Source organism: Fringilla coelebs (assembly GCF_963513975.1).
Source record: "Fringilla coelebs genome assembly, chromosome: 3".
Taxonomy (NCBI): domain Eukaryota; kingdom Metazoa; phylum Chordata; class Aves; order Passeriformes; family Fringillidae; genus Fringilla; species Fringilla coelebs.
Window position 1 is genome coordinate 110,100,751 of NC_140030.1, and position 21,767 is coordinate 110,122,517.

At 46.3% G+C, this 21,767-nt stretch overlaps 1 protein-coding gene across 3 annotated transcripts in view; it reads left to right on the forward strand.

Annotated features, from left to right (window-relative positions):
• SPTBN1 (spectrin beta, non-erythrocytic 1) overlaps positions 1-21,767 on the forward strand; it is a 116,487-nt gene that overhangs the window by 65,121 nt on the left and 29,599 nt on the right. For all 3 annotated transcript variants that reach the window (XM_084203481.1, XM_084203482.1, XM_084203480.1), the window contains exons 3-17: positions 4,114-4,265; positions 8,563-8,736; positions 9,359-9,450; positions 9,821-9,901; positions 10,614-10,729; positions 11,572-11,684; positions 12,292-12,479; positions 13,730-13,847; positions 15,126-15,284; positions 15,891-16,193; positions 16,976-17,129; positions 17,844-18,714; positions 18,853-18,987; positions 19,574-20,330; positions 20,548-20,750. In XM_084203481.1, coding sequence (XP_084059607.1) covers positions 4,114-4,265; positions 8,563-8,736; positions 9,359-9,450; positions 9,821-9,901; positions 10,614-10,729; positions 11,572-11,684; positions 12,292-12,479; positions 13,730-13,847; positions 15,126-15,284; positions 15,891-16,193; positions 16,976-17,129; positions 17,844-18,714; positions 18,853-18,987; positions 19,574-20,330; positions 20,548-20,750 — 3,616 coding nt within the window. The remainder of the gene's footprint in view (positions 1-4,113; positions 4,266-8,562; positions 8,737-9,358; positions 9,451-9,820; positions 9,902-10,613; positions 10,730-11,571; positions 11,685-12,291; positions 12,480-13,729; positions 13,848-15,125; positions 15,285-15,890; positions 16,194-16,975; positions 17,130-17,843; positions 18,715-18,852; positions 18,988-19,573; positions 20,331-20,547; positions 20,751-21,767) is intronic.

The following is a 21,767-nucleotide window of genomic DNA, read 5'->3' on the forward strand; positions in this document are numbered from 1 at the left end:
ATTTTTGTCAGATTTTTTCTCATCAAATTAGTGGAGGAAGAATGGTCTCCCCTCAAGCGAGGAAGGAGTTAGATGCCTGTTTGTGATCCTGTCCAGCTCAGTTTATGCTTTCAGTGTACCAGCTCAGGTTTATTTACTAAACTCCTAAACAAAGACAGTCCTTGATGCATCGCAATCACAGTGCTGGAGTTTGCAAGCCCCTGTCTGGTGGCAGCATTGTCATGGGGCCTTCCGCATAAAGGAAATTTCCTTCCCAGTGTTGCTCCAAGATAAGTTGGATTCTCTATTATTGATACTGCTCGGAGAGCGGCTTCCGTTTTCCTGCTCTGCATGTTTTGCATGTTGCTCATTTCTCTTTACCCTTGGGAAACAAATGTTTTCACAAGCTGTAGGACACTTGGAGCTCCACCCATATCCTCTCATTTTAATTAATCTTCAAAATCCCTAACTGTGTTTTTGAAAATATGAAGGACGTTTGTCAAAACCATCACATGAGGTTTGTAAATAGCACTCAAGGCCCATGGCTGATGTTAAATCCCTGGAGTCACCATTCATGGATGCACCTGGCCCTCACTGGGGAGGTTTTTGCACATTAAGAGAGTCACAGTTGCGTTGTTTGCTTAACCAAATTGTCAGGGCTCTAAGCACCATATTTCTGTACCTATCTTTCTTTATTTGAAACATTCAATCAAAATTCCTTGGTTTTAATTCTCTGTGTGTTTTAACCTGAAACCCTAGAGCAGAAAAATAGCTTATCAGTTAGACAGGGTTGATAAAAGCATTGCAAAAACCTGCTGTCATTGTGAAACACCATGTAGAAATAATCAGGAGAGGTTTTAACACGACCAACCCCCAGTCACACCAATTTCCAAATGGGCTGGGTTTGCTTTCCCACGTTGTGGGAGTGCAAGAGGAGTGAAGTGATGCGGGGTAAGAAGGGCTGTGCCTTCTCCCTCCAGGGGCTTCTCTGGCTGAGGGTGTCACTGGGGAATTAGAGCTGTGCTCTGCCTGTGCCAAGAGCAGGATAAAGCCTGGCCTTCCTGGGTGACTGCCCCATTAGGAGCCTGAAAGAGCTGCTGTGTCTCTCCAGTGGCATTTTTATGACATAAGTTGCTGGTTGTCCCCAAAAGTTGGCAGTGGCATGTGGGGCCTGGCCCCTGTGTGGTGCCACAGGGTTTTCCCATGGGGCTGCACCCAGACAATCAGCGATGTCCGTGCTTTGGGCCCTGCTTGCTGTAAATCAGAGCAGAGATGGGAAGAAAGTGAAAAGCCATGAATGGCTCCATCACTGAAGTTGCTGGAGCTCACGTGAAAAGCTGACTGTAGGCTCAGCACGAGGAGTTAGCGCTGGAACCAGCACAGCTGTGGTCCCAGCAGAGACTCTCACACTATTTTGAAGTGGCGGAGCCTGCAGGGAGGAGCCGGTTCCACAGAGGATGGGTGGGGATCAGGTGAGAGGAGCTCGGGCAAGAGCTGGGGCGGGGGCGGGAGCCAGAGAAACCGAGCGGGCCCTGCAGCTGCTCACTGTAAACAGGAAATCGAGGCCGCCCAGAGCAAGGCTGAGGAAACGGGAAGGCAGAAGGGGAGAGCCAGCAGCTGGCTTTGAACTCTAGAGTAAAGAAAACACTCCTAAGGGCACCACCATCAGCTCCCCCAGCCAGGCTGGACTCCCATCCTCTCCCTCCCTGATAGTTCACTGTGCTTCAGGATGCCGAGGCAACACTCAAGACAAGAAGTCAGTCAGACTTTCTCAGGGTTTTTTTCCCCGAGTCCCCACTGCCTGAAAAATGTACTTTGTCCTCCTTTGGGGCCACTGAAAGTGCTGGGGTGGGAAAGCTTTTTGGGAAAGTGGCCTCAGAGCCACATGGACACCATCCCCAGGAGGGACCTGTCTCCCCTGTCCTGGAAGGGCTGCTTGCTCTGTTGGCTTCCTTGACTTGCTTTCAACACCAGAAGATCCCAGGCTGGTGTCAGTTAATACCATGGCTTCAAAGGTTTCACAACATGACTTAATGTGTCACTGCATTTCCAACATTGTGTCTTTCATCTGTTCAAAATTAGGCCCTGACTCTTCATCTCCTTTTACTAAAGCCACATGGATGTTCTTTTCCCATTCTTTACTTTCACTGTGACCCCAAACTGGGAGAATAATTGATAACCATCATTTTTGACCAAATCTTTTTTTAAAGGTTGGCTTTAAGATGGTATTTGACAGCTCTTTTTGTTTTACATGACATTTGTATACCCAACTCTATTTTCATGGTCCTGTAGATTGCCATTTCTCTTTGGGATGAATGTAAGCACAGGGATCACTGAATGTTGTGCTTCTGTGTAGAGACTACAGTGATTAAATAAACAAACTTGCTGAGCTCTTCTGGGGCTTGTACAAGCTGGTGAAAGGAGACGTAATTTTTGATGGAATTTTCTTTAAAAAGCTCCAACTATTGCAAGGTTTCTCTTCTGTGACTCATTTCAAAAAAATACTTCAAGTAAAGGCATGGATTACTAGACAAGCAGACATGCAGATGCAGCATTCCCAGGCACTTGCTATAAATAGTTCATTAAAAATATATTTAAAGCCTAGTAGACACTAGCTGCAGTTCCTTCTGATCTCCTGTTCTCTTCCTCCATCGCAGGGACCCCCTGCTCCATGCAGAGTAAGGGCAAACACAAAAATGCAAACTGTCAGTTCACCCAAAGCACATTGTTTTGTCACTAACCCCAGCTTTGACATTTTTCCAAGCCACAGTTGTAATTTCACACCTTGACAGGTAGGTAAAAACTGTCAAAAATGAGGCAGTTTCAGGGCAGTAGATTTGGTCATGTCTAACCACATGGGTAGGAAGATGAGGTTCAGAAATAAGTGGGAGGAACTGAAATCTTAGGGTGGGGTTTTTGCAGTTGTGCAAACCACCACTCAGTGCAGGTCTGCTCTCCCTCCCACTCATCACCATTCTGTTGTCTGATTTCTCTTCTTACTGGCTTTTCTTATTTTACTTGGTCCCCAGCTTTCTGTCCCCTTCACACTCAGCATCTTTGTCATCCCAGATCACCATGATTTTTGCTGCTGTCCCCAGGGTCCTGGAGGCAGTGACTGGTTACGAACGTGCTGGGACCATGCCCCACACTATGCTACACTGCCAGGAAGGGAGCACATCCTTCCTTTGGGAGGACAGCATCCACCAAACCCCTGGGCAGCCACATCTGGAATGTTCTCTGTGTTTTAAGCAACATTCTCGGAGCTTTCAGAGCTGGGGGCACTGCAGTTTAGGATTAATCTGTCTTCATGTCCTGTTTCTGTGCATGCCAACATCTTTACAGAGACTGATGGCAGGCTTGGAATCCTGTCTGCCTGGGAAAGCAGAGCTTCCATTCATCTGTCTGACTGTGGCTTCCAGAGTCCGAGTCAGAGCACCTGTGTTTTGACAAATTTGGTCTGTAGTATTTCCCAGCTCAGTGAAATGACTTTTGGCTAACAAGGCTTCATCCAAAGCCCTTGGCAGACGAATGTAACCACAGGGATGTATAATGTTTAGTGTCTGAGAGCTCTGGGCTTGGCAGATAGGAGCTGGGTAGGAGTTTGTGAATTAATGTGGACTGCAGTGAGGCTGTGCAGTAGAAGAGCTCTCACAGCCAATGTTTTCCTCTATAAACTGTTGTGAAAGACTCTGGGAAGGGAAGGTGGAAAGAATCTATTTTTCTATGGCTTCATATAAATGCTTGTCTACCTCAGGCATGCAGTTATGGAAAAATTCATGCTGACATTGTGTAAATACAGTTACAAATGTTGAATCTGCAAATAAATATTGCCATGAGAAGGGAAAAAAGTCAGTGGGAAGCTTTGGTCTCTGCTCTCTATCATGTTTGTCTTAATCTGAAAGGACTGGTGGTATTGTGGGGAATCTGTTACGGATTTGTATGTGTTCCAGAGCAGGTGAACTCAGCAGGTGAAGAATGGTGGGTTTTCAATGAAAACTCCTAATTTCATCAATGATTCTCCCAAAAAGACAAGCCATACCTTTGATTTGATCTTAAAGGATTGAGCATCCCATTTTCACGTAGAAATGTGAGCTGTGGTTTATTTTGAGTAACATTCTGTTGTTTTCCCCACAGATGAACGTGAGGCAGTTCAGAAGAAGACCTTCACAAAGTGGGTGAATTCCCACTTGGCTCGTGTGTCCTGCCGGATTACAGACCTGTACACTGACCTTCGAGATGGGAGGATGCTCATCAAACTCCTGGAAGTGCTTTCAGGAGAGAGACTTGTAAGTGCTTATCAGTATCCACTGGGGGGGGGGGGATTGGGTTGGCTTTGGGTGGGGTTTTGTGAATCCTTGTCTCAACTTCAGTATAGGAAATCTGAGTGCTGAGGGTTCAGCACTGAAAATGTCTTTTTTATGTATTAAAAGAAAAAAAAAAAAAAAAAAGAGCTCTATTGCTTCAGCTGGATCCAGACACCACTAAAATGCCTTCCTACTGGCTTCAGTGGGAATCAAAGGAAGTCTTCTTCAAAGGTTCCTTGCTGGTAACATGCTGAGTGCTTCCAACAGCATGTTCCCTGCTCCCAAATCTGACAGGCACAGAGTACAAAATGTTCCTGAGCCCCTGAGATCCCTTGGTGGTGGTGAGTTAGATATGCTGGGACACCTGGGCCCTGGGGGCAGTGGCCCATTTCCCTGCTAACAAACCCTGCAGTGATGCAGGTGGGCAGGCCTGGCACATCCCTGCTCCCTTCCCAGAGCATGCCAGGGTTGTGCAGGACAACAACTGGAGAGCAGCTGGAGGTGTGTTCATTACACCCCTCTGCTGAGGAATGTCCCTGAGTGTACTTGATTTTACTCAGATAGATAAGGTTTGGGCTTTCTTTGGTAAGGGGAATATCTAAAATCAATATAAATAAATGGGTCAAATTCTTTCTTTGGGTGTGCTGAGCACCCCCTTGGTACCAGCACAGGGGGTGGTGAGTAAGAAAGTCCTTGTAGTGGAAAATGGTGCTGCACAAGAGGAAAATTGGGTGCCAGGAAATGGCTGGGTATCAGCTTCTCCTTCAGTTCCTTAAATGATGGTGATGCTCTTAACTGCCTAATTTGGAGCAATCTTTTCAAAGAAATACCAGTCTTTAGCTAAGACCCAAGGCTGCAGGGGGCTGGGTAATCACTTGTCATCAAGCTCTCCTATTAGTGGAGCTCTGTGGCTTAAGACTCTGGTTAATGAGTGGAACATATGGCCCAGTGTAGTGTGTGTAGTGTGTGTGTAGGGTGACAGGAGAGGAGCTGCCTGAGTGCATCTGGGAGGGTGAGGGAGCTGGGATGTGCACAGAAGTGCCTGTGTGGATGGGGTAACAAATCCTGGTGTTCACCAGCTGCAGTTGGCTCTGAGCCCCTCTCTGTCTCTGCCAGACCGCTCACCTCAGCCATGTGCTCCCTGCAGGGTTTGATGTGCTCACTGCAGCTGGCAGGTATTTCTCACACAAGGATAGCTGAGACCAACGTGCCCCTTTATTTGAGGGCTGAGACACCAACTGTGTCACCTCTGGTTAAATCTGCCTGTCTGCCTGTCAAGATTTGACTTTCAGCAGCAGATAGGAAGCTCAGAGCAGTCCCATGACTGTGGTTGCACCGTTCATTTCCATATTTCACTCCAGGTTTTGGAAAATGCAAACAGGGCTGGGGCAGCTATGGGGTGGGGAGAGGACAGGAGCCTCCTGGAGCTGCACTTGCATCATTGTGTCTGGCATTGGCAGCTGTCTGCACCACCACACATTCTTTTTGTAGCTTCCTTATCTGAGGCTGGAGGACAGCAGGCTCTGTTTGAACAGTGCATTCCACCACACCTTCTTCTGCAAACAAGAGTGAACGCAATGCACTAAACCTTGAGACTATTGCACACACCAAAAGTATTCCAGGAGAATCTTACACACACCAAAAATATCCCAGGAGGACTGCCATGCAGCCTCCACTTGCTGATGTTCTTCAGTTTTTGGAATTTATTTTAGTCAACATTAAGTAGATTCTGACATCTCCATGGTACCCCAGAGAAATTTGAAGGCAGATCTTATGCAGAAGGCTTAAAATCAAGACAAGAAACATCAAATGGTAAGAAAGCAGAAGCTGGCATAGGTATGCCATAAAAATGGTGTATTTAGTGGTGCAGTGGAACAAACAGAAGTTGTTTCCTCTCTTTTGAAACTGGGATTCAGATTCTGGAGCCTGTGGAGCAGAGTCCAGGATTTTGGATGCCAGTCAGGGAAGCAGGACTGCTCTTTGCCCTCTCACTTCGATCGCGCAAACCCTGCATTTTCCAAAACTTATTGTGATTTTTGTTGATGAAAACCTACCGTCCTTGGAGGTGTGTTGGAGAAACGCAGAATGAGAGCAACCAATAATGGCAACACCTCCATCTTCCTGACCTTGCTCAGTTTGATTCCTAATGCTAGTGTTTAGTCCAGACCTTACAGCATAATGTGCTCTGCACAGCAGTGTTTGGAAGGAAACTGATAGCATGCAATGCTCTCACTGAGCACAGTGGGAAAGAATCCAGCCAGCATGAAAGGACAGTTGTAATTTGGTTTGCACACACTGTTAACCAGCTTCTCCCAAACAGAAAAATAAAGCTGGGAATTGTTTTTGTCCTAAGATTAAGCATTTAGCTCAGTTTCTTCCCTAACCAAATTAAGGATTAGTAAATTCCTTGCAGTTCCTGGATGCTCAAAGGTCAAACCACTTAAGCACATTCTCTGTAGTGAATTCTGTCATTTTCACTTGGAAAAGAGGAAGGGTTTTGATGTAGAACCAGTTTTCCTGTAACATGTATGTGAAGACTCTGGGTTTGGTACTTGCTTTGCCTCCACTCAGTATCTGGATCTGTGTTAGCCCAATAAATGTGCAAGGTATGTCTCACTATGCCTCATCCTGAGGCTATGCAGGGGAGTGTGGCAAGCACAGCCACACCTTGTACAAACCAGACTCAGACGCCTCTTCCTCTACATAAAACATCTCTGGTGAATGGTTTTGGCTCTGTAACCATGGCACTGGAGCTTCTGAGAGCACAAAAAGCTTTCTGAATCCTTTCCTGCTCAGCAGTTTGAGGCAATAGAGGTGGTGCAGGTACTGCCTCAGGCAGTGGGAAGAGCTGTGTTAAGGCAGAGGGGACAGGCTGGGGTCTGCCACTGCTGCTGAGAAGTGGCCACAGTCACAGTCATTCCTGAGCCTTAGGAACATCCTTGTGCAGCTGAGCAGGCCTGGGAAGCTGCTCCAGGGCTCCAGGTGTGGTCAGGGATGAGAGGAGCCGTGGGCCGGAGCTGGGGGTGCAGCTGGGCCTCCACCTTCCCTCCTGCCCTGGAACTGCCTCCTCCCTGTGTTTTGTTTTCCAAGGTACAGCCAAGCCTTAGGTCCAGCTTCCTACACTCCTAATGATTGATGGTGCCAGCTAAAGGCTGGATCCCAGGTTGTCCCTGCTGAATGAGGAATCTCTGGGAGGCATCAGCCAACCTGCTTGTCCTGCTCCAGCTGTGGCTCTTTGCACTGGCAGTGTTAGGGATGGATGGGGTGTGCACAGGCTGCAATTTGGGCTTCTTTGGAGGGCCTTTTATACTCCAAAGCAGAGGGAGTCTCCTGGAAATTCTCCTCCTTGTTGAGCTGTGGGTTGATCCTGAAAACAGACCCAGGCTGACTGAGGCTGAAGGCGGTGGCCTCAGGGTTTGTGTGTCCCAAAGGGCATCTTCCTGCATGGCTTCCCTCTCCACCATCCCCTGTGGCACAGGCTGTGTTTCCAGGGACCGTCCCATGGCACTGGCCAAAACTCTTCACCTTGATTGCAGGCTGGGGCAAGGATATTGCCTGAGCTATTTCCATGGCCACTTAATTACATTCACTGCAGAAAACAAGGAAATGATGGCAATTAGTTGTTTGGCTGAGTACCTTTGGTGACATCCCAGTGCACACTGAATAGGCTATTCAGCTGTAATCCTCATCTGCACAACAAAGTTCCCTTAATTTTATTCAGTTTTACAGCAGAACTCTGCGTGCTGATAACACATTCATTGCATTTTTGCAGTTGCACTGGGCCTTCATATAACTGTGTTACGTTGGTGTAGCTGATTTTTTAATTACTATTTTTTTTCCTATGGAGAAAAAATTGTAATCAATCTCTGTTGCTTTCTTACTCTTTATCCGATTTACTGACTGAAGAAAAGCAATGCCACTTCCTTCTGGAGGAGATTTAGTGACTAGCTCACAGCTCAAATCTGAGCTTGTGAGTGAATAGCCTAGAGAGGAAACATGAGGGAAGTAAGCAGGAAAAATCCTTTGAAAGGCAAATGAAACTGGGGCCATGTGTCTATTGGTTTTTCCACCATGGGTTTGGTACCTGCTTCCATAATCCTGGTGAAAATGGGCTGGAAGATGCAAGGAGTGGTTTTGTCCCTGGAATTTGAGGAACAATTGCAGCGTTGCTGCCTGGGAATGGTGATGCCCTGGCCAGGACTGAGGAGTTTACAAGCTCTGATTTTCCCCCTTCCCATCTACAGCAATAATTGTGTTTATTCTTCCTTTTACCTTCTAGCCTAAACCAACTAAAGGAAGGATGCGCATCCATTGCCTGGAGAATGTGGATAAAGCCCTCCAGTTCCTGAAGGAGCAGCGAGTGCACCTAGAAAACATGGGATCTCATGATATTGTGGATGGGAATCACAGGCTGACACTTGGCCTTATTTGGACCATTATCCTGAGATTCCAGGTAGAGTTGTGTGCACACACAGATACATGGAGGAGCCTTCCATGCCTGTTTGTCACGTACTTCACTGTGCATTTTAGCAGCAGAGGGCTCCCAGGTGCTCCCATCTGATGGGAGGGAGAAGTGCTTGGGAACCTGTCAGGATAAATCATTCTGTGTAGTGCTGCTGACCTGTGGTGGGAGTTTCCTGTGAGGAAATTCATATGGCTTTCTTTTTAAATCACTAATAAATGTGAAGCTCCAGTCTCCACATGAGATCCAGGAGGAAATGCTGCCCTGAGCTGCTTTCCATCTCCATGCTGGTTATCTATAACCTGGCTGGCTTGGCACTGACATGGATTAAGGGTGCCCACAGGAATTATTCTAGTGTCCCAGCTAGGGCTTGAGATTTCTTGTTTTCCAGCAAGTTCCAGATTGGCCTTTGCCCTTAGTTTAAAAAGGCTGGAAAGTCCTTTTGCAGAAAGAATAATACATTCATATAATAACTATGTAACTCTTAATAAATAGCATAGTAATAAACATTTAATAGCATTAATTTTGGTGTTTCCCAGTATTCCTTTCACCTTTTCCAAAAAGGCAATGTGTTTTCTCAGGGAAATATTGAAATCTTCTATATTATTTTTAGATCCAAGATATCAGCGTTGAAACTGAGGACAACAAAGAGAAGAAATCTGCTAAAGATGCTCTGCTTTTGTGGTGCCAGATGAAAACAGCTGGGTGAGTGTGGAATAAGTCATTATCTCTAAAGCTCTTACAGCATTTTGAGTTTTTGTTGAAATAATTTTAACTGGGAAAACATATATCTTCTAAAGTGAATTCAGAGAGAGGGAATTCAAGACAAATGAGTTGATGTTTACAAGTCAGAAAAGTCTGAATTTATGATGTTAATTGTGGGTGATAAACACCAATCTGACAATCCATGAATATTTATAGTGATATGCTGACTCTTTTTCTCCCTATTCTGAACAAATAATGACAATTTCAAGGCAAACTTAATGTCTCCCTGCTCTGGCTTTTGGTGCCAGAGTGTGTAGAGCTGCACTGGGGGTGCTGTATTGATTGCACTCTCCTTGTTTTTGTTCTGCAGGTACCCCAACGTCAATATCCACAACTTTACAACGAGCTGGAGGGATGGGATGGCGTTCAATGCACTGATCCATAAGCACAGGTACATGTGGCTCAGTGTCTGCCCTGGTTTGGAGCTACCTTGCAGCTCGATTTTAAAAAATCTCTGAAGAGCAGGAAGTTGAGGAGTTGCTGAGAGTTTTAGAGCAACTTGCCTTATTTTGAGCTTTACAGCTCTTGTGGTCATTGTGAACTCGGCTGGGCAGCAGCTTCTCACACCACAAGTCAAAACAGGCTGTGTTTGGTTTCAAGGGCATAAATTACACCTGTGATTATTTGGGTTTGGTTTGGTCTTGTACCCATGTGAGTAACCCATGTCCAGGTCTGGAATTCAGGGGCAGGAGTGGGGAAGCACACCCAGAGCAGCCTGGAGGGAAAGGAAATCCCTACCCAAAGGTGGCCAGATGTGGTGCCAGGCTGCCATGGCTGGGGTGGCTGCTCATGGCAAGCTCAGGTGGAGTTAATCCAGATGGATTGCACATTTCCATGGGCATGAGGAGAGACTCACGACCTCAGCTTTGTTCTTCTCTTCTCCAGGGTCACCTTCCCTGCTGTTAAGGTCTCCCCTGCTCTCTCCCATGGCCAGGTCCTGCTGTGCCATGTGCTGGGCATTGCTTCATTCCTTTAACACTGCTGGGAAATGCACAGGGCACGTGAAACCTTGGCTGGGTTTTCTAAGGGTTGGAGATTTTAGTTCATTTGAGGGTGGCTGCCCTGTGCTTTGGGAAATCTAAAGAATTTTCCATCCTGTCTAGGCCTGATCTGATTGATTTTGACAAGCTGAAGAAATCAAATGCACACTACAATCTGCAGAATGCTTTTAACCTTGCAGAGCAGCACCTTGGTCTTACCAAGCTCCTGGACCCTGAGGGTAAGAATTCCAGCAGTTTCAGCACTTAAGGGCTCTTTCCTCCCACCCCTCCATGTCAGAGCACATTTCTGTGACAGCTTTTTGTGTCTAAGAGCAGCTGGATGCTGCTGACTCACCTGGTGATACAGGCAGAGAGGGAGGGAGAGAATGTGAGATTTCTCCAGCAGCAAACTGAGCAGCAGTAGCACAAGAGTCCTTAATCCTGTGTTTATTTACTGCTGTCTGACAAGTTTGTTGTCCTGGCCATGTGTCCATAAAGTCATTCCAGTCAGAGGCTTCCTTCTGAGAAGGAAGAGAAGCAGAGGAGCAGAGAAGCTTCAGCCTGTGCTTCTGTGGGAGTGTGTGTGCTCCCAGTGCTGGGGCAAGAGCCTTTTGTGTCACAGGGCAGGAGTGATGTGTTTGGGCAAGTTTCTTCTTTCTTATTTTCCAGTGCCTCAGAATTGCTGAGAGTTATTTTGTTTTCACCTGTATCTCAGGTTCACCTGGACAGACTTAAGTTTGCATTCCTCTCTCCAAATACTGACACAGCCCTGAAGTTGTCAATTAACAGTAGTTCTGTCAACACACACACCAAAGGAGTTATTTGGCTGTGCACAAGCTGTGGCAAAGTCTGGAACTTCACTGTAAAGCCCAAAGGCCCCAAGCTTTAGCCCCAGTCCTCGCTACTGCCAGAACCAGTGCAAAGCTGCTAAATTTACTTTTTATTAGGACACCAACCTTAGGGGCTGAACTGCCACTGAACCCATCTCTGACTCCCAAACGTATCCTTGGTACACTCTGAGCTCTGTTGGTGTAACCCCTGCAGGCTCAGCATGCTGAGATAACTCTTGTTTGGTTTGCAGATATCAGTGTTGATCACCCTGATGAAAAGTCAATCATCACCTATGTGGTGACATATTACCACTACTTCTCCAAGATGAAAGCTTTGGCTGTCGAAGGAAAACGTATTGGAAAGGTCTGCCAGTTTAAATTATAAATTAAATTATATTATTTACAAAGCAGGCAAAATATTTCTGATTTTCCTCTTGGGTGTTAATTTTTAAAGAGTCCACTCTCTGGTAATTTTGATTTTTTTGCTTTTGAAGATATTTTGAATGTTAAATATTCCCATGTGACTGTGAGGAGTAGTTAATTTCCAGCTGCCTCACATTAGAAAACACTTGGCTGGTGTTTTATTTTTGCTTGTTCATTTTGCATCATTGCTACTTTTCCTTTCTCGTTAACTGCTCCTCACCCCCTGGGCCCTCTGTCTCCTCTGGAAAAGTCCCTAATTTAAAACATGTGCAGTCATTCTCTGTCCTTTGGCGACATTGCCCCAGTCCTTACAGCTGGCAGACTGAACATGAATCCTTGTGTGAGCCTCAGCTCTGCCCCCCATTGCTGTGAGACCTTGGGAATTTACTGCTGAAAAATGCCAAGCTCTCATTTCTCAGGGATCCCGGCAGTGAGTACTCTGATTCACAACTCAAGTCTCCCAGCAGTTTCTTTTATGTGGCTTGTTGGATTTAAATGACTGAAGAGCACTGCCCTCGTGACTCATGTGTGTTGTGCTGCTGCTGCAGGTGCTTGACAATGCCATTGAAACAGAGAAAATGATAGAAAAATACGAGTCCCTGGCTTCTGACCTGCTGGAGTGGATTGAGCAAACCATTATCATCCTCAACAATCGCAAATTCGCCAACTCCCTGGTTGGGGTGCAGCAGCAGCTGCAGGCGTTCAACACTTACCGCACAGTGGAGAAACCACCCAAGTGAGTTTAATCTCAGCTGAACACAACAGTCAGTGGTCTTGTTGGCTTAGTCACTCATTGATTTTTTTAAAAAACAAACAAGTAATTTTAGTTGTGGCTTAAGATTTTATTTTCCTGAGCAGTTCCTGATCGGTACTCATCGATGTTACTTGGGGCCCGTTTGCTTTGTGCTGTTCAGTGTGCAGATAATAGCAACAGCAAAGAGAAGAGCGTGCCTCTCGCAGGATCTGGGAGTCCTGGAAGCTGTCCCTGCCCTGGGATGCCTCTCTTATCATATGAGTGGTAATAGCATACTGTGGTAGTACAGTAATGTCACCACTCGTGCTTTTAATAGCAGTGGATAATACCAAAATGCTGCTATTAAAAGATCCCTACTGCTTATCCAACATGAAGAGGAAACGTGTCTGGCTTTGTCAAACAGCTCTACTTGCTCAAACTGATACAAGCAAAAAGGGGCAACTTATTTCTGGAAAGCCTCTTTTAGGATTGTGATATCAAATCTATTTATTGTTTTTGTCTAATTTGAGTTCTAATGAATAATAATCACGACCTGAAACATTACACAGGATCCAGACTTCTAAAATTGCAGACTATTCCCTAATGTCCACGGAGTTTGTTTATTTCCCAGGCATACAACACAGGGAAAACAGTGGGAAGAGTTTACTGACTGCAGAGGGCTTTAAATAAAACTTCCATTTCATGTGCTGATGGAGTGAGCTAGGGCAGTGCACGTACTAGAATTAAAAAAAAAGCCTTTTCCTGTCCCCCGAGGGGTTTAAATCCAAACACTCAGACAGCTGACTTCTGTGAAGTTGCTTTTGCTGTCTGCCCCAACTGGCTCCAGGGGAAGTGTGGGCTATTTCCATTGCTCCCAGCTTCCACACAAGATGGAGGTGTTTATGTGAGTGCACCATTCACCATGTCAGCATTTTAAACAAGTGCTTTATTATAGTTTATTGTAGTTGACAATATTCAATGTTTTATAGAAGGGCTTCCCTGTAAGGGTGGTGTGGCCCTGGCACAGGCTGCCCAGAGCAGCTGTGGCTGCCCCATCCCTGGAAGTGTTCCAGAGCAGGTGGGACAGGGCTTTGATAATGGAAGGTGTCCCTGCCCTGGCAGGGGGTGTAACTGGATGGGCTTTAAGGTCCTTTCCAACCCAAACCATTCTGTCAATCCATGATTCTATGATTATACCTTAGCAGTAATGAAAGTTTGATTGTAACTCAATTCTTGTGCAAAATTTTGTTTAGATTTACAGAAAAAGGAAACCTGGAAGTGCTGCTTTTTACCATCCAAAGCAAAATGAGAGCCAACAATCAGAAAGTGTACATGCCAAGGGAGGGCAAACTCATCTCTGACATTAACAAGGTAAACTGAGCAGCTCCTCCCCTGTGACTCAGGATATGGCTGTTTTCTCTCAACAACCTTTGCTCTTCTCAAAAACATTTGTGATCTCCAGCCTTGATGTGGGGGCTGTAAGGGATGGGTGAGGTGGGGTGACCTTTTCCTGTAGCTCGGATTTATCACCCTGAGCCAGGCCTGGGGTGTCCTCAGCATCTGTAGGAGCTTCTGCTCCTGGGGCTGCCAGCTCTGCCTTGCCCCTCGTGGTCCTGGCTGTTGGACAGAAGTGACAGAAGGCAGCAGCAGTAGGTGCTGTGCCCTCCCCTTCACCTCCCAGGGCCCTCCCTGGGCACTGTGGATCCCCCTGGGGTCCTGCAGCCTGTTCTCTGCAGCTGCAGCTGGCAGGGCAGGGCTGAGCACAGCAGAGTTGACAGGCTCTCTCAAGGATAACAAACAGCTTCAGCCTGGCAGCTTTCTCCTTTGTGTTTGATCATGCTTGGCAATCCCAGACCAGCTGCTGTGGGTGTCTGTGGCCTCATCCCAGGGAGCAGCAAACTGCTCAGCTCTCCTGGTTGCAGGAGGAATGCCCAAAAGAGTCGTGTTTCAGGCAGTTTCACATCTGTTTGGATTTAGATTTAGTTTGTGTTTAATTGAGGGTTTTTTGTTGTCTGTGAGAAGATCTGAGAGGTGATTAGCTGACTTCCAACATGCTTCTAAGGCTGCTGATTTTTGTAATATTATCATCAAGCATATGAATAACTTCTGGGTTGGGGGGAATAAAGGACTTAAAAGCATCAGAAGTAACAAAATTCTGCAGTTTTCTTTTCCAAAGTGTATTAAAGAACGACAGTTGTATGTTGATTTTGAAGGTGAGAGGCCATGAATCTCTAATTCCCATTTCCTAAAGGAGGAAGATAGACCCTGCTTGTTTGGGAGTAGCACTCAGGAGATTTTATTTTTTTTAATAAACACTTTCTTACACACTCAAGCCAGGTGGTTTCCTTAGGCTTTGTTGGGAAGGGGGCTAAGAAAGGACGAGAGAAAATTAATCTGGGATAAACAACTTGCTCAGAAAATGACTGATTAATTGAGAACAGATTTTAAGTCATGTGTTTATATTAGCAAACAAGGTGTAGGGCCAGCCAGTGCAAACTGGATTTATGGGCTTATAAATAATTGAACCAGTTTGGTGAAAGTTGCCTGTAGTGACTTCAGCCCTGATTTCATGCAAAGGAGATGGGATTTATCATAATCTTGTAAGAATGTGTTGTTTAGAAGCCATGTGTTTTTCCTCCACATCTTCAGGCCTGGGAAAGACTGGAAAAAGCTGAACATGAAAGAGAACTGGCACTGCGAAATGAGCTCATCAGACAAGAGAAACTGGAACAACTTGCACGGAGATTTGATCGCAAGGCAGCTATGAGAGAAACTTGGCTGAGTGAAAATCAACGTCTCGTTTCTCAGGTGCTGCTCTCAGAAATTGTCTGGGTGACTAAAATGGTTCCCATGAGTAATTACAGGATGCAGTTCTTGCAAGGAGAACATTTTCTTCCCCGTGCTTCATATTTTACTACTTTAATGTATGTGTATATTTATTTATTGTATTTAGTTACTCTATATGTGTAAGTACTGTACATCCTCACTTTTATACCTTTGGGATTCCCTTCCTTGAACCTGCCAGACTGTGGTCAGGAGAATTTGATGAGGAAATAACTGGCCACAGTCAATATTTTCTTTATCTGAATATTTTGGTGAGTTTGGTGAAATTAGCCCAGGAGTTAATTTTATTGTTTAATATTAGAGATGATAATATTAGATCAGCCCTGGACTAATCCTGATGGCCATGTGATTCTTCCCCCAAAGGCAGTGAATAATATCTCTGATTTTATCAGTGGTTCTTTATTATCAGAGGCATCTCTTATTTTATTTAAAGAAGACTCTTGGGAGCATTTTGAGGTCCCGGATTTGCTAACAAGCGTGTTTTGCCAAGTCAGAGCTGACAGCAGAGGTTGAGCAGTGAGCCTTTTGTCCTCAGCAGCCATTCCTGAAGAAGTGCCTCTGTCTTTGCAGGACAATTTTGGCTTTGACCTCCCAGCAGTGGAGGCTGCCACGAAGAAGCACGAGGCCATCGAGACGGACATCGCGGCGTACGAGGAGCGGGTTCAGGCCGTGGTGGCAGTGGCGAAGGAGCTCGAGACCGAAAACTACCACGACATCAAACGCATCACTGCAAGGAAGGACAATGTTATCCGCCTGTGGGAGTATCTCCTGGAGCTGCTCCGGGCACGGAGACAGCGCCTGGAGATGAACCTTGGGCTGCAGAAGATTTTCCAGGAAATGCTGTACATTATGGACTGGATGGACGAGATGAAGGTGGGTGGAAGTCCTTTGAGAATGCAGACCAAATATTGCTCAGAGGTGTACCTGTCCCTTTCTGTCAAGTTTTAACATTCATTTTGTCCCTCTGGTTTAGTAAAGAGACCCAGAAGATCCACATTCAGGAGCAGTGAACAAATTCCTTATGATTTTTTAACAATAAAAATTAAAACCAAGCTAAGGAAAAAGAACAAGTTCACTCCTATAAAAAGCTACTTTCCAGCTTCATCTTTGTCTCATAGAGCCCAGAAGTTTTGCTCATAGTGCATGGGTAAAGATGACAGATTTGGTAAAATGGAATTAAATAATCTCTCTCCATCATGATTCACATGGGGAGCAAATCACCTCTTCACCTCTCTGCTTAAAAAAGCTTGAATTTCTTCCTGTCTGTTCTCCTGGGATCCGGGAAGGGAAAGGACCATGACTTGTCCATCAGCCAGCAGAACTTGGAAGCTGTTGGAGGAAAGAATCAGCTCAGCAGGAGCTCACAGCACCTTGGCTGAGTGCTGCTCCTTGGCCCTGCTGAGCTAACTCAGCGTCTCAGCATCCTAGACTGCAAGTTCATTAAAGAGCAGTCAAGTTCTTTGTGGTTGCCAGTGATTTCAAAACTGCTGGCTCAAATTTGTATCAGCCATGTCTCTGCATTTGAAATTTCTGTCCTTACGGGCTTGGAGTTCCTCTGACCTAAAGTACCTACAGATAACAGTGCCTGGAGTCCCAAAGAAGCAAACAGCTTATGGCCTTCAGCCTGTTTTACTTGTCTTTCTCATTTTCTTCAGGTGCTTTTACTGTCCCAAGACTATGGCAAACATTTGTTGGGAGTTGAGGACCTGCTGCAGAAACACGCTCTGGTAGAAGCTGACATTGCTATTCAGGCTGAGAGAGTGAGAGGGGTCAATGCCTCTGCTCAGAAGTTTGCCACTGATGGAGAAGGTAACCAGCACCCAACACACCCCTTTTGATTACCTATGAGTTATCTGTGGCACTCATTAGTTCTGCAAGATAGGTTAGCTAAATTCCCCACCAGAATGAGAGAATCCAGCCCCATTTGTTCCTTCTCTACTCAGCATTTCAATGATTCATTTGTCCAGGAGCCTGCTCAGGAATTGAGTGTGGCATTGTGCCTTGCATGGGATGTCACACTCCTTAGCAGCAGCTGCTGTGACTTTGTCGAGGTCACCGCAGTTCCCCATGCTGTGTTCCTAATGCAAACATTTTCACAGAGAGTTGGACCCAGTCTGATGGTGTCCTGATTTATCCTAAAAGGAAGCAATTCCCTGGAACCCAGCACTGTTAACAGAGTCAATGATATCCATTTTGTGCAGTCGTGTATAAATCTGAATTCAGTGAATTTTGTCTCACTGGAAGCAGTCATGAACATCTTTCCTTTTGTTTTTTTTTTTTTTCGTCTTTTGGAAAGAATAGTGTTTTCTGATCTGCATTATCATGTGGTGGAGCTTGAACACTTCCCACTCACTTTCCTTAGAGTAACCATGGATTTTTTCACGTAAACCTCGTAGCTGGCGCACGTAGGAATTCAGAGCTCTGTGAATTCAGAGGAATTCAGAGGATTTCACAGCTCCCCCCCAGCTGTGGGGATGGGAGTGAGCGAGGCCAGGTGGTAACACACGTTCTCTGTCCGAGCAGGTTACAAGCCCTGTGACCCGCAGGTGATCCGGGACCGCGTGGCTCACATGGAGTTCTGCTACCAGGAGCTCTGCCAGCTCGCGGCCGAGCGCCGCGCGCGCCTCGAGGAGTCCCGGCGCCTCTGGAAATTCTTCTGGGAAATGGCTGAAGAGGAGGGCTGGATCAGGGAGAAGGAGCAGATCCTGTCATCTGATGACTACGGGAAGGACCTAACCAGTGTCGTCCGACTCTTGAGTAAACACAAGGCGTTTGAGGATGAGATGAGCGGCCGCAGCGGCCACTTTCAGCAGGCGATAAAAGAAGGTGAAGACATGATCGCGGAAGAGCATTTTGGGTCTGAGAAGATCAGAGAAAGAATTAAGGATATCCGGGAGCAGTGGGCTAACCTGGAGCAGTTATCTGCCATTAGGAAGAAGCGGCTGGAGGAAGCCTCTCTCCTTCACCAGTTCCAGGCCGATGCTGACGATATTGATGCGTGGATGTTGGACATCCTCAAGATTGTCTCCAGCAACGATGTTGGCCATGATGAATATTCCACTCAGTCCTTGGTCAAGAAGCACAAAGATGTGGCTGAAGAGATTGCGAGCTACCGGCCGACCATCGACTCTCTGCACGAGCAGGCCAAGGCCCTGCCACAGGAGCACGCGGAGTCTCCGGATGTGCAAGGCAGGCTGTCCGGAATCGAGGAGAGATACAAAGAGGTTGCTGAGCTGACCCGGCTGCGTAAACAGGCCCTGCAGGATACCCTCGCTCTCTACAAGATGTTCAGCGAGGCAGATGCTTGTGAGCTTTGGATCGACGAAAAGGAGAAGTGGCTGAATAATATGCAGATTCCAGAGAAGCTGGAGGACCTGGAAGTGATCCAGCACAGGTGAGAATGCCTTTACCAGGAAGTTTGGGGAATACTGGGTGGAAGTGTTTTACCCCAGCTACCTTTCTCAGCTTGCCTGTGGCTCAGATTCTCTAATGCCTGGGGGATCTTGTGTTTGTTTGTTTTCTCCCACTCCAGGTTTGAAAGCTTGGAGCCAGAGATGAACAACCAGGCATCCCGTGTGGCCGTGGTGAACCAGATTGCCAGACAGCTGATGCACAGTGGCCACCCCGGGGAGAAGATCAAAGCACAGCAAGATAAACTCAACACAAGGTAAGTGAAAGCCTTGTGCTCAGGAACATCACACCAGCTGGAACAAGTATGGTGGGGTCATTTGATTTTCTTAAGTAGGCTTTTTTAAGATATTCTGATGCTGTTACCTGAAGTATCTTTAAGGCTTCAAGAGGAAAGAGTTGTGCCTTTCAAATACTTGATTATCAGGTGGAGTTTTGCTCTTGACTTAAACAGGCGCTGAGTGTGTCAGCACCTTGATTTGAGAGCTGGAAATTGACTGTAATAATTACTATGATAAAAAAGAAATCAATATAGTTTTGTGTAAACTCCTGCCTTTTTTAGCTTCAGAATGAACCAAGGGAGTGTGAAAAGTTGGTGTAACTGCCAATTTTTCACTTGAGGAAAAATTATACTGAGGGTGCTGGTACTTGTCACATTCTAATACACACCATATCTGGGTTAATGATTGCTTTGCTAGAAATACTGATGGTGTGGGAAGGACTGAGGAAACCCTGAGTAGCTGGGTTTACCAAGCTGCTGAGAGCAGCTGCTCACTCAGCAATGCTGCCACATCCTTTTCCCACAAATCTCAATTTCTCTGCTCTCCTCTCCTCACACATTTCAGGTGGAGCCAGTTCAGAGAACTGGTAGATAGGAAGAAGGATGCTCTGCTTTCTGCTCTGAGTATCCAGAACTACCATCTTGAATGTAATGAAACCAAATCCTGGATCAGGGAAAAGACCAAAGTGATTGAGTCCACACAAGATCTGGGTAACGACCTGGCTGGAGTGATGGCCTTGCAGAGGAAGCTGACGGGCATGGAACGGGACCTGGTGGCCATCGAAGCCAAGCTCAGTGACCTGCAGAAGGAGGCAGAGAAGCTGGAATCAGAGCATCCTGACCAGGCACAAGCCATCCTTTCACGGCTTGCAGAGATCAATGACGTGTGGGAAGAAATGAAGACCACCCTGAAGAACCGGGAAGAGTCCCTGGGAGAGGCCAGCAAGCTGCAGCAGTTCCTGAGAGATCTGGATGACTTCCAGTCCTGGCTCTCCAGAACACAGACTGCAATTGCCTCCGAAGATATGCCCAACACCCTGACAGAGGCTGAGAAGCTGCTCACTCAGCACGAGAATATCAAGAATGAAATCAACAACTACGAGGAAGATTATCAGAAGATGAGGGACATGGGTGAGATGGTGACACAAGGGCAAACTGATGCTCAGTACATGTTCCTACGCCAGCGCCTGCAGGCTTTGGACACCGGATGGAATGAGCTTCACAAAATGTGGGAGAACAGGCAAAATCTCCTTTCCCAGTCTCATGCCTACCAGCTGTTTCTCAGAGATACCAAGCAAGCAGAAGCTTTCCTTAATAACCAGGCAAGTGGTCAAGATATACCTGACTTCATTTCTACAGGTTGGCACTGTGTACTGCAAGCAATTAACAGACCAAGTCTATTGGCGGGAGAGCCACAAGCAGACAAATTGCCCTTTTCTCACTGTATTTTACTTCAAACTGCTCTTGGGAGGTGTCTGTTGTTGGAGCAGCAGCATAGCCTGAGTGTAACAATTTTCTCTCTGATTTCTTTAATCCCAGGAGTATGTTCTGGCACACACGGAGATGCCAACCACCTTGGAAGGAGCAGAAGCTGCTATTAAAAAGCAGGAGGATTTCATGACCACCATGGATGCCAATGAAGAAAAGATCAATGCAGTTGTGGAGACAGGCAGGAGGCTCGTTAGTGATGGGAACATTAACTCTGATAAAATCCAGGAGAAAGTGGACTCAATTGATGACAGGTAAGGGCAGAATGAATGGTACAATGTAGCTGTTCCTCCTTTAATTCTGTTCTCTGAGAGATGCCCTTTTACCAGGATTCAAAGGCAAAGGAACAGCTTAGAAGAAGTCTGTTCCAGACTGTTTTCTTTGTCTCGTGGAAAAATAGGAGCTGTCATGTTTCAAGAATGCACCAGGCTAATCTTAGTCAAACAATATCTTTCCTACTTTCTAGAGGCTTGGTAGGTAATGAGCTCCCTACCCAGAATTTGGTTGTTTGAGCATTGCCTTGTAATTCTTGGAGTATGAGCAGACTTGATGCTCTGGTGGGAGCTGTAGCAGTTGGCTGTCTCTGGTTCCACAAGTCTGTTTCCTCTGCTGCCTCTGAGCTGGTGTAATTACAATAACTTATTCCTGTCCTTCCTCTGGAGAAGGAATGTGGCTCTTCAAGAGTGTAATTGGCATTACATGCACCCCACCCACTCGACTTTGATCACCTCTTCCAGCTTGTCTGGCCCCTCTGAGATCAGATTAGGAAGCACTGGTACAAGTGTGTCTTTCATCCCAGAAAAAGTCCTTTGCTTTCTCTCTCTGGCTGTGGCACGGATGCTATATAGAACATTAAAACTTTCTTTTTCTTTGAAACCCAAATGTTCCATTTTGATGGCTGTTGTTCTTTCTGCTTTTGGTTTGGATAACAGTGGAGTTTTTCAAGGCACTGTGAGTGTCAGAACACAGCAGTGAGCTGTGAAATGTCACTGATGAGCCTCCCATCAGACTTCCATCCCCCCACAGCTGGTAAGCTCAGGTTCTCCAGGTGCCTTCATCTCCAAGGAGAAACTGAACTGAAGTAGCTCCGAAAATGTTGTACCTTTCCTGTTTGGGCAGAGATGTCCCACTGTGTGTGCACCCACTTCAGCCATGCATCATGGCTTCAGGAAAGGCAGCTCTTCCTGTTCCCAGAGTTTGCTGAGGGCCTCTGACAGCTGAACCCCCAGGGTACCCCATGTTTCCATTCTCTCTCTCTCATCAGCTTGGCT